This window comes from Stylophora pistillata, chromosome 2 (assembly GCF_964205215.1).
Source record: "Stylophora pistillata chromosome 2, jaStyPist1.2, whole genome shotgun sequence".
NCBI classification, from domain to species: domain Eukaryota; kingdom Metazoa; phylum Cnidaria; class Anthozoa; order Scleractinia; family Pocilloporidae; genus Stylophora; species Stylophora pistillata.
The window spans coordinates 26,715,190-26,731,661 of NC_142520.1; the positions used below are offsets into that span (position 1 = coordinate 26,715,190).

Below are 16,472 nucleotides of genomic sequence, written 5' to 3' on the forward strand. Positions count from 1 at the left end.
TCGATCAAGTATCAAATTAGCTATACAGAGTTGACTCAACGTAAGCTCGTTAAGGCTGCCGCCTGATCTGAATAGGATAAAGAGATGTCAAAAGTAAACTATGTCAGCACAGTTCCTTGAATAGTAGATCCACTTGCTGTAAATTAGTGCGGGATTCAACATTATATCACAGGCCGAGAATAGGGTTCACGGTCTTGAAGAAAAGTTATAAATTCTTATTTTGGATATAAACCAAGGATTTCAACCATTTCCCAGTTCTCGTTCCCGGCTAAAGACACGTTCATTATACAAAGGAGGTAAATCTCAAGAGATCTTTATTCAGCAAAAAGCATTCTACAAAGGCCGAGTTTGAACTATTTAACGTTTTGATCATGAGCTCGAGATTTCTGTCGCGTGATAGTTGACGAAGGCGCTGCCCAAGTCAACCATTACGCATAGAAATCGAGAGCGAATAGTTTAATGATTTTTCAGTATAAATCCACTAGTCGTTCAAAACCTTATCTAAATCCTCTTCACAGACAACTCTAGAACGCCAAAAAGCGGACGTAATGTTGTTAACAAGGGCACACTGCTACGCTACTCACTATCTGTTACAGAATAGATAGTGCCGCGTAGCCAATCAGAGAACGGCATTCGTAATAGAACGCTAGTAGATTTACACTAATATGTATTATATGAAAACCCTTGAAAGACTAGAAATAATTCTTCTGGGAACCTATTACATTGAGCATAAAACATTTAATTCAACCTGAACTATAACAAAATGAGCGAAAATGAACTTTTGCGTAGTTGGCAAATCTAACTTCAACATTCTTGTTATTATTACTATTACAATCATTATTTCTAAACACCTAAAAGTTTCTTCATGAACTATGTAACAATTGGTACACACCTGAAAGAAGAACACAAGCTGCAAGCAACTAATCCACAAGACCAATTTACAGTTTTAAAGCAATGCCGCTCAAAGTTTGACTGCTTGATGTACGAGATGCTGTTCATTTGGAACATAAAACCAAAACTAAATTAAAATAATAATGATAAATACAGTTTAACGTGAAGAAACATTTAATTGGAAGCTAGTTTACAGGTTTTCCACCAAACAACTGAAACAAATAATTCTAATAGAAAATAACATTATTAAGAATCCCAACTGGCCGAAAGCAAACCAGTTGGCTATATTACAAGCATGGCCGAGGATTTGAAACTCGGGGCTACGTGAAACAAATTCAGGTAGTGGCCAGGGCGGGACTTGAACCCGGGAGCGGCGGATTGTAAGTCCGACACGCTGACCACTCGACCATGCTGCCTTCTTGATCTGACTAAACACGCAGTCAGATTCAGTTCAGTTTATCATTATTATTTATTATCATTAATGTTTATTATCATCATAATGATTTTTATTATTATTCCTATCTTTGTTCCACTGCTTCTTCTCGAAGCAGAACTAGCCATAGAGCTAAATAATGACTATTCTTGCTTTGAATAGTCAATCAAAAACTTCGTCGTAATCCAAAATGTTAGATAAATGCATTATGTTAAGACAGTAATATGGGAAAACACGTCTACTCTACTTCCGCCATTTCAATGCTATAAAGCCTAAAAAAGATGATAATAATAATTTAGAAAATTTTACTTTTTTTCGTTGTTGTTGCCGTCGTCATGTTTACTTTTACCAAGCTTTTTTCAAGAAGCCAGTCTCTTGATAGCGCGGAGCATCATTCGAAATGCATACTTCCTGGTAATCACCACCGACATTTGGCGTGCCCGGCTCTTGGTAGATGGCTCCATAGGAGAGGTCTAATTTCTCATACCCAACAGCATCTTGCGAGACTTGCGATTTGTCATGACCAACGTCATCGTTCCACATGCCAATCTCCTCATACCTGACAATGTCTTCCTTTGATTTAGTTTCTTGTAACTCGTACTTTTCAGGGTTTGGGAATGCAACTTCCGTAGGCATCCCGCATAAATTACGCCTACAGCCCACCATTTTTCGGCGGTGACTGTGGCGAATCAGATAAATGCTGAGGACAGCAAGCATAAATATTCCACCACATGAAACACCAATAATAATTGGATAGAGGACCTTTACTTTGTCTTCTTTTGTAGGTTCTAGATTTTGACGAAAAATTAAACAAAACATTTGTATATATATATATATATATAACTAAAGAGTGGGTGAATAATGATGGATAACATTAACATATATCTCCCACACGTGTAACATACCGAGTTAGTCAATCTTTCGATATATACTTGCAATTACCTTCAACGTCCTTCATGATTTTAAGGGATTCTGGATCGACGGTCAGAGGGCCCAGTTTGCCGTCCTGTATAGCCCTCTTCAACGGAGTCAAAGCTTTTTCATCTTCCAGACTGTTTTTGAACAGCAGCTGAAATTGTGCCACTACACTGCCCGGCCTAAGAACAAGAGCAAATACCAATAAAAAACAAACGAACGAACGAACGAAAAGCAAGAAACGATTACACGATATTTCATCGATTACTTATTACACTGACCACATTACGAGGCTACAAATTATAAGAAACAACTTTTCATTTAATTTCCTCAAGATTGCGTACCTAAATGATAAGATTTCTACTCCAACAAAGTTGTCCTCCTGGGAATACATTTCGGTAATCTGCAAGTTCAAAAACACTATAGTCAATAACCATTATCATTCAATGCATTTTTGCTCTTCTTTTTATTGGCCGAGATCCCTGCACATGACCTGCAAATAACTGCCTACAATGTGTTTAGCTGCAAATAACATTCTGCTCATGCGTAATTGTAACCACACTCTTAGGTTAAAAAAGGCAGATCGCTTTCCGTGAGCTGCCAACCAACTTGGCAATGAAATGACAAGAAAATTGATGAACTCAGTTTTTACGAAATATCGTGATTTTTCAGTGTCTCACAGATTAATTGTTTGCCTCGGCTTTCGGCTTCAAGAAAAACTGATCTGCTCGTTACTGACAAAACACGATATATTCCTCTACAACAACAAACATATGAAACATATGTGTGAACTGCGGTTATGAGACGTATATGAGAACGATCCTTCGCAGTAAAGCACTATTTGAGCAATAGTGAAAATCAGACCTGAAAAAAAATTTCAGGCCTGTACGGGATTCGAACCACTGACCTCTGCGATACTAGTGCAGCGCTCTACCAATTGAGCTAACAAGCCAACTGGGAGCAGGCCATCAAATTAATTCGATATAAACCCGTGGATGATAAATCAAACAACAACAAACATATGAAACATATTTGTGAACTGCGGTTATGAGATGTATATGAGAACGATCCTTCGCAGTAAAGCACTATTTGAGCAATAGTGAAAATCAGACCTGAAAAAAAATTTCAGGCCTGTACGGGATTCGAACCACTGACCTCTGCGATACTAGTGCAGCGCTCTACCAATTGAGCTAACAAGCCAACTGGGAGCAGGCCATCAAATTAATTCGATATAAACCCGTGGATGATAAATCAAACAACAACAAACATATGAAACATATGTGTGAACTGCGGTTATGAGACGTATATGAGAACGATCCTTCGCAGTAAAGCACTATTTGAGCAATAGTGAAAATCAGACCTGAAAAAAATTTCAGGCCTGTACGGGATTCGAACCACTGACCTCTGCGATACTAGTGCAGCGCTCTACCAATTGAGTTAACAAGCCAACTGGGAGCAGGCCATCAAATTAATTCGATATAAACCCGTGGATGATATATCGAATTAATTTGATGGCCTGCTCCCAGTTGGCTTGTTAGCTCAATTGGTAGAGCGCTGCACTAGTATCGCAGAGGTCAGTGGTTCGAATCCCGTACAGGCCTGAAATTTTTTTCAGGTCTGATTTTCACTATTGCTCAAATAGTGCTTTACTGCGAAGGATCGTTCTCATATACATATTCCTCTACCTCATCCAATAATTGTTAATTATAACATAATTTGAACGTACAGTGAAACCTTTGTTAAGTGGACACCATATTAAGAGGGCATCCTTTTTTTTAAGCAGAAACTGGCCAATTTCCCCTTATTTCCCCTAATTCTCTTTAAATTATACCCCTATTAAAGTGGCTCTAAACAGTTTCCAGCAGTTAGATCTCGATGGGTCATTGTAACCACTCTTTATCGGTTAATGCTACAATCATGGTATAAAAAAACTGCTCAATCATTGGTGAACACGTTGTTATAGTTACCATAGCAACAATATGACCTGCTTAAAAACATTCAATTACAGCTTCAGTGTCTTATAATTAAAAAAAAACAAAAAAAAACCGGAACGTTGAGAGCATGATAAGACGCAACTCTTGGCAAAGTGTTAAAAAAAATCTTTACATATGGTTCAGAGCAACCTTAACGCTTTGAAACTTTACAGTGGCTTTGAATCAATCCATAATGACGTTCAGATAATGAAGCTATAGAGACAAAAGCTATCGCTAATCAAAGCTTTATTTGCAAGGTAAAATGTTTTCGCGAAACCTGTATTTGCCTTTCAACTTACGCTTTTAACTTTAAAAATTTCCATTTTGGCTGAATGAAAGATCACCTCCCTCGCATACTTGAGCTATGACGCCTAAAATGGCTTCAAAATAATTATCCCCTGCTGGTAAAAGATGTCAAAAGCGCGGTCTAAATAGGGCAGAGAAAACTGAATTGTATACCACAATAAAATACAAATTAAAATTGTCTCGACTACCCATGAAGCTTAAGAAAGAAACCAAAAGTAAAATATGTCGCTTTATTAATTACCTGCAATTAAACAAAGAACACGTAACGACTCGCACGAGAGAGAGGGAAAGTAACTAAGATTGACATTCTCTTCTATATATGTTGCTCTATACTTGCCTGTATTTCAAGGGTCCGTGACAACTCGTTAAAGGCTTGACTGCTTTCATTCTCAAGATCTTCATTCCACTTCTGTTGGAGACTTAACTCAATGACAAGCTCTAGAATAGAAGTACACAGGTCAGTACAAAAGGTGAAGGTGACAAAACGAAAGAACATTAAGAATGCTTCAAATACGTGTTTACACAAACCCACTGATTGCATGCTTATTGTGATTGCCTGATTACTTGATTGATTGATTGATTGATTGATTGGTTGATTGATTGACTGACTGATCAAATGATTGAGTGACTTGACACTGACTAATTGTTTGAGTTGAGTGAATGAGTGACTGACCCAATGGCAGACCTTTTGAATGATTGAGTGAATAAACCACCCAGTAAGACGACCTTTAATGAAAATATGAACGATGTCACGAACATTGGGGTCTGAGCCATTGGAGAATTGGTATTCTTGTGCTTTGTCTTTTACATATCCTCTCTTGACATTAAGCTTACGAGCGCGTACGAGTAAACTTTATTAAGGAAAACCTCGACGTTGAAGCATAATGAACTTATATTTAAATTACGAAGTTCGGGATACTTGAGAGTCATTCATTTCGATTTGTTTAATTAATACGGGGCTTTTTTGTCTTTGTTTCTTTGTTTGCTTGTTTGTTTGTTTGGTTTTTGAAAGGCACCCATACAATATATATACCCAATGCAAGCTCGAAGTTTTTCTTTGATTAACAACAAATTTAAGAGAGCATTTGAGACCGTTTATCCTTGAAACTTATGACTGTTAAGGGCACCGATCATTCTTCATGTTTCTCAAGAAATAGAAAATATTATTACTTGTTTCTGGATGCTGAGTTGTTGGTTGAACAGTGGCAGTTGTGGACTTCTTATCAGATGAAGGGATATCTGTAGCTACGGACGACGATGTGGCAGACACACTATTAAATGACGTGACTCGCGTGATTCTTATTCCTTGCGATGTGCTGCTGGCTGCAGCGGCTGTTCTTGTCAATATACTTGTGGGCGAAGAAGCAGTTGTTGTACTGGCCTCGGAAACAATCAGTGTATGTGTTGTCGCATGTTTAGATACCAAAGATGATGCTAATCCTGTAGGGAAAAAATATAAATTATGACGATTTTAATTACTTCAGCATGCTTGTCAAGCAATCCAAAATATGATTACTTGTTTCTGGTTGCTGAGTTGTTGGTTGAACAGTGGTAGTTCTGGATTTCTTATCAGATGAATGGATATCTGTAACTGCGGTCGACGATGTGTCAGACACACTATTAAATGACGTGACACGCGTGATTCTTTTTTCTTGTGATGTGGTGCTGGCTGCAGCGGCTGTTCTTTTCAGTGTACTTGTGAGCGAGGTAGCAGTTGTTGTATTGGCCTTGGAAGAAATCATCAGTGTATGTGTTGTCGCATGTTTAGATGCCGAAGATGATGCTAATCCTAAAGGGAAAAAATGCAATGCAAATTATGATCATCTTAATTCAGTTAAAAGACGCATTTTATCGTTGCTCTGAATAAACAAAGGTTTCCATGCGTAAGCAGCGTCTCCTGCGGAAGAGAACAAACTTTTGATAGAGCGTTTTCACTCGCATGGCCAGAAGCCATGCACATGCAATGCATCAAATGTAGCTTTTTACATAAAAAATGTTTTCAAATAAATCACGCCTATAAGCAATTCTTAACCGTTTATGACGTGAGTTATATAACTTCCACCAAACACCAATACATTTCAACGACGAAACAACTGTCGATACAAATTGCCACCTAGAGATGTTTGAGTGTACCTTTTTCGCAATTTTCTCCCGTAAATCCCGGTGGGCAATTACAAGAGTAACTGTTGACACCATCCTCACACGATCCACCATTACTACATTTGTGATTTATACAGTCGTCGATGTCTGCAAAGGAATAGCATGGATAAAAGTAGATATAAGTCTGATAAGTCTAATAACTACAGATACGGCTTGCCGCCTGGAGCTGTTTGGGTGTACCTGTTTCACAGTTATTTCCAGTAAATCCTACCAGGCAGTTACAAGAGTAGCTGTTGACACCATCTTCACACGATCCACCGTTACTACAAGTGTGATTAATACAGTCGTCGATATCTGCAAACGGAATAAAAAAGATAAAAAGTAGATTCAAGTCTTATAAGTCTAATAATGACAGATATGGCTTGTCGCCTAGAGTTGTTTTAGTGTACCTGTTTCACAGTTATTTCCAGTAAATCCCACTGGGCAGTTACAAGAGTAGCTGTTGAAACCATCTTCACATGATCCACCATTACTACAAGTGTGATTTTCGCAGTCATCAATATCTGCAAACGGAAGGTCTCTGATCAAAGGAGGATAAATACATCCTAGCAGTAGCCTTACTACATATGAAGAGTTGAATAAACGCCTGTGAGCACGAATTTCAAAGGAACAAGAAGAGCTTTATTTTTAAGCATCTTTCTGAAACTAGCCTCATTAAACTTCCCTTCAACCAAATCAAACTTCTGACACCTTATTGACGTGTGTTAGATTGTGTTACATATATGCGATCAAAAAACTACAACAGCAGTGACCAAAACAAGGAAAACGACAAAGAAAAGAGAAGAAAAGGATCTACCTAGTCCACAGTAATTTCCAGTAAATCCCAGTAAGCAGTTACATGAATAATTGTTGATACCATCTATGCATGATCCGCCATTGCTGCATTTATGATTAACACAGTCGTCAATGTCTAGAAACAGAATGTTAAGATTGGAGATTAAATTACGATTACTATTCTTTTCTTTAAAGGCAGTGACAAAAGCCACCACATAATCAGAAATAACTAAACTCACCTCTCTTGGAGAGAAAGAGAGAAAATTTAAAGAAGCGTTATGTTTACTCCTTAGCTACGTCTCTGACAAAAATCAGAGAAAACCTTGAAACTAACGCGTCCTCCAAGAAACAATGAAGTCAACACCAATTTGAACACACTCACATTTGTACCAGAAATACTATCAGCAATGGCGAATTTGTTCTGTGAATCAATTACGTGTAAATTTGTCTCTATGACCAAGAGCAACTGAAAATAAATTTTTTAAACGTTTAGGCTATTGCCGTTTTCTTTCCCAAAATGAGATGAAAACCCCTCATTTCAACAACTTGACGAATTTTTAGCAAAAGTCGATAATACGTGTCTGGGAGGAGAAAAGGCGAGTCTCGGTTCACGTCCGTCTCTCAGACACGTCTTTGCTTAACTCCCTTATAATAAAACTCTGGTATACGCCAGCCTACCATTTTCACAATGATCACCCGTATATCCTGCTGGGCAGCTACATGAGTAGTTGTTGATACCATCCACACACGATCCACCATTACTACATGCGTGATTAACACAGTGGTCAATGTCTGGCAAAAAAAAAAATGACATCAGTATAAGTTTATTCAAATTTTCCAGCATCGACAAATGCGTAGTCAATTGTCTTAGGATTAAGTCCCTTGACCAACCCTTTATCATACGAAAATCATGGTGATCCTTTGTTTGTCTGACATTTCGAAATGTTATAATTTGACTTGAGATCAAAGGACGAGAAGACACTCCAGTCCGCATCTCGTGGATGAGAAACTGCTAATACTAGTTTCATTTGCAAGACGCCTATAGCAATATGTAGAGTTTTAATGGCTAGTATGTCGTTAGGGCAATGGCATGTCCGAATAACACTGGGGCTGATGACTGAAGTTCTTAGTCACCTTGAGTCGTCATCATAGTCAGATAAAAAGTTGTTTTGTCTGCCGATGATTTTGAAGCCCCGTTTATTCTTGGCTACTGTAAGGTGTTGGCATATTTTAATGATGTTATTTGTAAATAGGTGCGTCGGCTTTCAAGACAGTCGTTGAGAATATTAGTTTGTAGTACCAATGCTACATTAAGAAGAGAAAGAGTCTTTATTGTTTAGCAATATAATTGCTGAAAGTGACGCTTAAGATGAGATGCGCTCAGTCTGCGAGTAATTTATTCAAACTACCCTCCCCTGGACTCACTAGACGAACATCGGATGTTCGTAACCAGTTAGGTTACATTTATTGATCGTTTATCTACCAGAAATTATTTGACTGGATTTAAAATGTTCTCTCTCCTATGTATACTTCCGTTACATAAAAGTGAAAGCCTCTCCGTCTATTTGTGCGCTATTAGATGCTTGCTAGATTCCGCAATGCAGAGAGAGAAACGAAACGAAAGGGCAAATATATTGCAAGCAAAAGAAAAATAGATGTCAAAGCTGAAAACCTAAACCAAACTAACAACGACAAAACAACAATTGCACAAAATCAGGATAATGCAGTGCTTCTAGAAGTTAGTATCAGAATTAAGGACAGTTTCGTAGCATTCCGACCAAGATGTCTTCTTGACATGCATTTAACTGGCCTAAATAGTACGTTTCCAACTTTCGTCCCTGTTCGATTACCTTCACAATTCTTTCCATCACCACTGAATCCAACTGGGCACGGACCACAGCTAATTGTGTCGCTGTTTTTGAAGCAGGTCACGTTGGGGTAACAGGAGTCGATGGTACAATCAGCGATTTTAATGTCGCAGCGCAGACCAGCAAAACCCACGTGGCAGTTGCACGTGTAGTTATTGACGTGGTCAATGCAAGTTCCTAATGAAAAGACAAGGTTCTTGCTATTATTGACGAACGACAAGGACAAAACAATATACACATTTTTGTTGATTCTGTTTGTAAGGCTAGCTAAATAGAAAGACGAGCTGGTGTGGAATGAACAACATTAACCTTAGCAACCTTCTTTAAAATACAACATACCCCTTCCCTGAGGATACCAACGGGGGCACGCGCTTATTATAGTTGTATAGATGGCAATGCATCGATGCATGCTTCAGGGACTTACTTACGAACTTTACAACTTAATCCTTCTGAACAGCAGTAAGCCATAATTAAATTTAAGAAGAGATTTGATTTTCAAAGGTATGCTTTGACGGACTATTTCTTTCATCTTTAGATATAAATTGTACAACCATCTAAATGGAATTTTTGATAAGTACACAGATGTACTAATGACGATGTCTTATGAGAGACTATAAATGGCGATTTCAATTCATATTGTAGAATATAAATGATATCTTGGGAGGGGGTATGCATTAACATACCGTTGCCACAGGGAGAAGAAAGGCACTCGTTGATTTTCTCTTCGCATTTCACTCCTGTAAAACCAGCTGGACAGATACAAGTGTAATTATTGATCATATCCAGACATGTTCCTAAAAAAGATGCCAAAAAGGCGATCAGTTTTTATTTTGAAGTATACCAATGGGATGGAAATAGATTTACGTCTTCTTCGAGTACTTACACTCGGCCCGTGTCAAAGTAGGTAGTTCAAGAAAGGTAGCATCACTTCTAACGTTTTGTTGAAACCAGTTACCACAATATCATTACTGAATCATCATTTTTTTTTCCTGAGGACCTCAACTAGGATAGGCGCATGAGTTCGCATGCCGTGCCGTATAGAAATCCTGACTAAATATCCTAATACCTCCCTCCTACCCTTACAGTTTCTTTAATTTTTTCAAAATATTATTATAATATTACTAGAAGACAATACTTTGTCCCTAAAAGTATGCTTACCACGAATGCAAGGAGACGACTGACATTCGTCTATTTCGTCTGCACAGTCACGGCCAGTATAGCCATCCTGACAATGACAAGTGTAGTTATTAACCTGATTGACGCAGTTTCCTAGAAAAGATAAAAAATTGAGATCAATCGCACAGAAACATTTACCCCTGTTTTACACAAGTCTAAACTTAATTTTAAAGAACAAAAGACGTTATGTTTCAGCCTTTAATCATTCACATGCACGTAAACTTAGCATAGCCCCTTAAAATTTCCCCTCCTTATTAGTCTTAATTCCGCACTGCCCACTAGCTTTTGTTAGGAATAGAAGTAGTATTTCCCTTACCATGTCTGCATGGTGAAGATTCACATTCATTAATGTCAATAGTGCAGTTGGGCCCACTGTATCCAGGATCACAGGTGCATCTGTACGCGCCAGTGTAATCCGTGCATTTTCCTAAAAGCACGAATCGAGAATTCAAGCACAAAGATGGAAATTTTAAAAACGAGGTCACGCAACTCACATTGCAGCAATAAGCAAATGCTGCAGCAATGTCAAGCCAGCTCATGGATCGACCGCGCGCTACTTAAGAAATGTAAAGAAGTAAGGTTTTGTATCAAATACACCAACTTGAAAACAAAATTTAAAGGTGAGAATCTTTTAACCATGCCGTATACCAGTTGCTATTCTATCTATCTTATGTGCCTCTTTCAAGGGACAATGTCATTTTTCAGCAGAAAACTGCTCTTTTCACGATGGAGGCCGCATAACAGTATTTAACCGTATTTTAAGAATTCCATATTTAATTGGTTATAGTTCACATTAATCCTCTTGTTAAACCCCATCCTCTCTCAGATACTTTCTCTTACATCTTCTACTCTCCTCCGAAGTTTTCCACCCCAATCTTGCTGTACTTAAAGATTTGACTAAGCGAGCCTTAAAAGTGTTCGCCCTTTCTCGGTTCTTCCATGGTCGGAATGGTCCTTTTTTTTTTTTTGTATACTCAGTCTCTTATGTTGTGAGTATTAGTTCCATCGTAAAAAACAACAACAACAACAACAACAACAAAAATACAAAAAAAACTACACAGCACTGACCATGAACGCAAGGAGAAGAGCTGCAGTCATCATAATCAATGTCACAGTTGCTTCCAACATATCCAGGATCACAGATGCAGGTGTACTTGTTAAGTCCATCAATACACCGGCCTGGTAGTAATTAAAATTGATATAATAACAGGTCAAATAACATTCCTGTGTTGAATCCTAGACAACAAAGAGCCAAACAGTAGCAGAAGAATAGACTACGAGGTAACTAGATTGAAACTTTAATATTCAGAGCTATGGAGGACAGCAACATGATGTTAAAGATTTTCGAACATGACGGACGGTAAAGCAGTCCAACTAACCCTCATACCCTAGCATACATTTCGGAAATGAACTCGTATGAAATTATATTTTGCAACATTACTCAGATTCTAATTCTTTCTCAGTTGTTTTTAGTCTTTACTTTCCTCAGTAGATTTTTAAGAAATCTGCTTTGCTCCTGTAAATCCCTTTAATTGAACCTGCATGCAACGTAACATTCCAAGGTTTATCGAAGAACAAAAATGTCACATAAATCAGTACTAGCCATAAAAACAAGAGCCGGTGCTGCGCTAACAATCGTTTGCCATACCTCGAAAACATGGATAAGAAAGGCACTCATCAATGTTAGTCTCGCATTTCTCTCCGGTATATCCAGGTAAACACTGACAGTCGTAAAACCCTGATCCCCTGGGCTTGTTTGGATGAGGTACACAGCTTCCATTGTTCTCACACTGGCAGACGACCAAGGATACGGTGATATTAACGTAAGAGGTAGCTTGGCAAGCATCCGTGGCTTTCAGGAAGAACGGTGTTTTCGCATCATTAGTGGCGTTCCATATCAACACGTTATCGCGCACTGTAGCCTTGATTGGGCTTCCGTCCATTAGTGAGACTGTGACAGGCATGCCTTCAGGGTCTACGAAGTCAATAGTTAGCTCGAGGATCTCGCCAAGTACTGCGAAGTAGTCGATGGCCTTTGAAAATCGTGGAGGAAGATTGACTAGAAAAATAAAAAAATACATATGCATTTGGTTCTTAGTTGTGATCTCTTGGAAGATAGACTTGTATATGAGGCCACTGATGCTTTATTTTTGGTTCTTTCTTTATTATGAAAAAACAAGTCAATTCCCATTTTGCTATGCTTCCGATTAGTGACAGATCACAGAAAACGTCAAAATGTAAAAATAAGCATTCAATGAAGGAGCCCGAGAGAAGCAGTGAGTTTTGTTTCCTCGAGACCCTCTGTGTTTCCTTAAGCGGGGCCTGGGAGAACATCGGGGTATAGCAAGACCATCTGTGACACTCTAACGCAACGGCTGGTGCGCCACTTTATTTGTTCATTTCCTGGAAGATATTTTCTTTTTAGCTACCCTGTATGTAGTTATTTCACCACTTTTTGACGCCATCTGTGGTCGATTTAACAATTAAATTACATACGCCGAAGATCTGGCTACGCGTGATTCTTGACGAGGGCACAGCGTGAGTCAATTATCACTCTTAGATATGGAGAAAATTAAAAATACAAAAACTATTTTGGTATATATCTCTGTACCATAAATCCTCGAATTAGCGCCTCCCCTCAAATAAGCGCTCCCTTTTGAATAAGCGCCCCTTCTATAGGTCAAAATTTAAAATAAGAGTCTCCACTCAAATAAGAGCCATTTCGTCTCTCTCCCAGTTTTATGGAAGAGTACTGAAATAACAAAGGACTTACAGTTTGGTCGTGTTCAGTCACAAACAAGTGATTATCGACTTATTCAGGCGCTGCACATTGACCTTCGCAACAACAAGTGAAGATCTGCTAATTAGTTGCCTAATATAAAGCCCAATAATTTGGATATAGAGCTTGTGTAGCTCCATTTTCTGCCTTTAAAAGCACACACAACCCACAATTCCTCTATTCGCTCCGACGAAGGGCTAACGCTCGAAACGTCAGCTTCTGTAATCGTTACGGTAACCAATTTACCATTTCAACTTCGTTGATATATCCAAATTATTTCGTTACCCCACCGACGCAGCCCCTAACATCTCTTTAGAAACTATCAGCCTTTATTCATTAATATAAAGCCCAAACAACTTGAACTTTTGAACTTTATTTTTATTTAGACACGGTAAATCTATCAGATAAAATGATAATATTATTACAATCTATTATTACAGTTACAATCTATTTTAATCTATATAAACATGATCTAAAATTTAAAAGTGAAATAGAAAAAAAATAAAGAAATTCTGCTTTACATAGATGCCGTGTGTGTTTTGTCGATTCAGACGAAGAAATTGCGACAACCATTTCGGAAGGATTGAAGTGATTTTGCTTGCCGCAATTCAGGGGACAAGCTATTCCAGATAACCGCACCGTTATAGCCGTTATAACCGCAACCTTTTGCGGTAGTCCTACACCGGATATAGCCGTTATATTACGTAGCTCTGATAGAGACAGAATCCATCTGAGACTTCTGAGGGACTGACACGTTTATATTAAAAAAAAATCCCGATGATACCTGACCACGATTTGGGAAAAAATCAATAAGTGCCCCCGTCCTCCCCTCAATTTGGAATAAGCGTTCAGAGCGCTAGTTCGAGGATTTACGGTACTTGTCGTTCAAAATCGAGAGCGAATAATCTAATTGTTTAAGTATAAATCTTTTAGTCGTTCAAAACTTTATCTAAATCCTCTTCACAGACACTTCGAAAACGTCAAGAAGCGGGTGTTATTTTGTCAACAAGAACACACTGCTACGCCACTCACTTTCTATTACAGAATAGATAGTGAGTAGCGTAGCGAATCAGAGAACGGCATTTGTGATTGAACGCGAGAAGATTTATACCAAAACGGATAGATTTTGAGTAGCGTAGCCAATAAATGAAGAGGATTCGTGATGTAGCACTAGTAGAGTTATACTGATAATGAAAAGACGCACGACATCGTGGAATCACTTTTTGAAATGATAATTACCTTGACGCTCCGACCATGCCTTAGTGCTGACATGTGGAAGGCATTGATAACACCAGTCGATTGGATTTGTCTCGTTTGGGGCGAAGCAGTACCCATTTATCAGGCACGAATTGTTCTTTTATGCGAAAAAACAAAGAAAAGAAAAACAGAACTGTAAAACGTGGTGAATGAACGATCCCTTAACTTTACAACAGGTCTTAAAGTATAGTGTATTGATCAATCTCATTTGACTTAGGCACTGAAATAACGAAAGAGAAGCTGTATTAATTCCTACTCGAAGCATGTGGCTATTTCGTCATTAAGGACGTTTGCGCGAAAATGTTCCAGTCCAAAGGTTTTTTTTTTAGAATTGTATTGCAGTCAGACAATGAGTTATTCGTGTCAGAAATGCGAAAAAAAAGTTAGGGTCACATTCTTCTTCTCGGAGATAAAGCTTCGTAGCCTAACATTTTACATAATTAGTTAATTTGGATAGATGGCAGCAGTTCGTTTTGAACGTTTAACTCGATCTTAAAGCAAATTTGGATAGACAAAGTCCCTTCCGTCTCATACCAAACCAATTATAAGAGGGCTAGTCCACAATTCAAGATGCACGATTGTATCCGGAGAATAAAACACGTTACAATGGAATAGTGATCGATATTAGCTAGTACCAAAATTCCCTTACCTTGAAATGACATTCAGTAGAAACATTGCAACTCATGCAAGCTGAATCGTAAGATATAAATGTGAGATTTTTATGGCTTTTGTGCTCCCCGTCGTTAGAAACAGATATATGCAGGCCAGCAGCTGAGGTTCCCGCATTGTTTTCGTCAAAATACCCTTGCGTCACTGGTAATTCAGGTAAAGAACAGTCTGTAAGCACCAAGTCTGTCATTATACCAGGGAATTCACGTTCCGCATTGTTTGGTTTCCAGGAACTGTCGATAACCTGCATATGTTTGTGGGAGAAGAGGGTAAATAATGGGCTATCATCATATTATTTTGTTGTCTATCTAAGCAATAATCGTTTATATATACAGCGTAAGAAATCAAATCGTAATTGAGGTCTTCCCGAAATTTCAGGCCAAATAAAATAATCAACAGAACAAAGAACTCTAAGCATTTGACATCATGGTAGTTATATGTAGAACTATGCAACATCGGTAACTTGAGCAGTTGCAAAAATAAAGCCCGAGAAAGGAATTTTTACCATCATTATGTTACATTAAGCTGCAAAGATGGAAATTCTTTACGGTTGTTAAATATCAGCGTTTTCCTGTCTCGTTTTAGTCTCTTAATTAAGATACCTCCGCCTATGGCTGTTTTTTACATCCATTTTCTTAGAACAGTATAACATGAGGTTTCTTTGTTAATCCAGGTCTGTGTTAAAAAATGCTCACCTTAAATTCCCTCACATGACAGGTTAGGTTTGTAGAATTTAGGAAACCAGTTCCCAAGACCGTTACCTTCCTACACGGGCGCTTACGTCTATCGCACAAACCATTCCCTTGCAAGCTACAGTTTTTAAAAGACAAAGCAATCGTCATATTTTATCGAATTTACATTAACACTGAAAATACTTTAAATCATGTGATGTGATGTGATTTTGAGCGTTGAATCATTTTGTGCCTCTGCTTCAAAACGAGTCATTGCGCAAAAACTTTTAAATAAAAAGGAATTTGATTTGCATGAAAAAAATCTGTCTGGGGAAAACATTTTCATATGAACGGTTTTGCACGAAGACTCGTATTGGCACAGATGCAAAAGGCAACTCGGAAAAAGCCTATTACGCTGGTTGATTTCTAGAACTTCAAATTATCCTAGAGTCACTACTCTACTTTTAAGCATGCACCGCATGGCTGCTGCGCGTGCGATCAAACCTGATTTACATTGCTGTCAGAGGTGCATCAGTTAAATTGTATATTGGTTTTGATTGAGTGTGGGAAGAATAATATTATTATCTCATCTTCTTCCAC

The 16,472-nt window shown here is 38.3% G+C and overlaps 1 protein-coding gene across 1 annotated transcript in view; it reads right to left on the bottom strand.

Annotated features, from left to right (window-relative positions):
- Window positions 1-297: 297 nt before the first annotated feature.
- LOC111344321 (von Willebrand factor D and EGF domain-containing protein) overlaps window positions 298-16,472 on the bottom strand; it is a 29,814-nt gene continuing 13,639 nt past the window's right edge. Inside the window, exons 12-32 of the mRNA XM_088749989.1 lie at window positions 15,897-16,011; window positions 15,182-15,445; window positions 14,515-14,629; window positions 12,145-12,555; window positions 11,565-11,675; window positions 10,813-10,923; window positions 10,479-10,589; window positions 10,004-10,114; window positions 9,303-9,497; window positions 8,121-8,244; window positions 7,835-7,850; window positions 7,475-7,634; window positions 7,068-7,181; window positions 6,859-6,972; window positions 6,652-6,765; window positions 6,035-6,307; window positions 5,689-5,958; window positions 4,856-4,956; window positions 2,584-2,642; window positions 2,267-2,421; window positions 298-2,112 (exon numbers count right to left, since the gene is read on the bottom strand). Of these exons, the coding sequence (XP_088606115.1) occupies window positions 1,670-2,112; window positions 2,267-2,421; window positions 2,584-2,642; window positions 4,856-4,956; window positions 5,689-5,958; window positions 6,035-6,307; window positions 6,652-6,765; window positions 6,859-6,972; window positions 7,068-7,181; window positions 7,475-7,634; window positions 7,835-7,850; window positions 8,121-8,244; window positions 9,303-9,497; window positions 10,004-10,114; window positions 10,479-10,589; window positions 10,813-10,923; window positions 11,565-11,675; window positions 12,145-12,555; window positions 14,515-14,629; window positions 15,182-15,445; window positions 15,897-16,011 (3,487 nt within the window). The 3' untranslated portion in view covers window positions 298-1,669. The remainder of the gene's footprint in view (window positions 2,113-2,266; window positions 2,422-2,583; window positions 2,643-4,855; window positions 4,957-5,688; window positions 5,959-6,034; window positions 6,308-6,651; window positions 6,766-6,858; window positions 6,973-7,067; window positions 7,182-7,474; window positions 7,635-7,834; window positions 7,851-8,120; window positions 8,245-9,302; window positions 9,498-10,003; window positions 10,115-10,478; window positions 10,590-10,812; window positions 10,924-11,564; window positions 11,676-12,144; window positions 12,556-14,514; window positions 14,630-15,181; window positions 15,446-15,896; window positions 16,012-16,472) is intronic.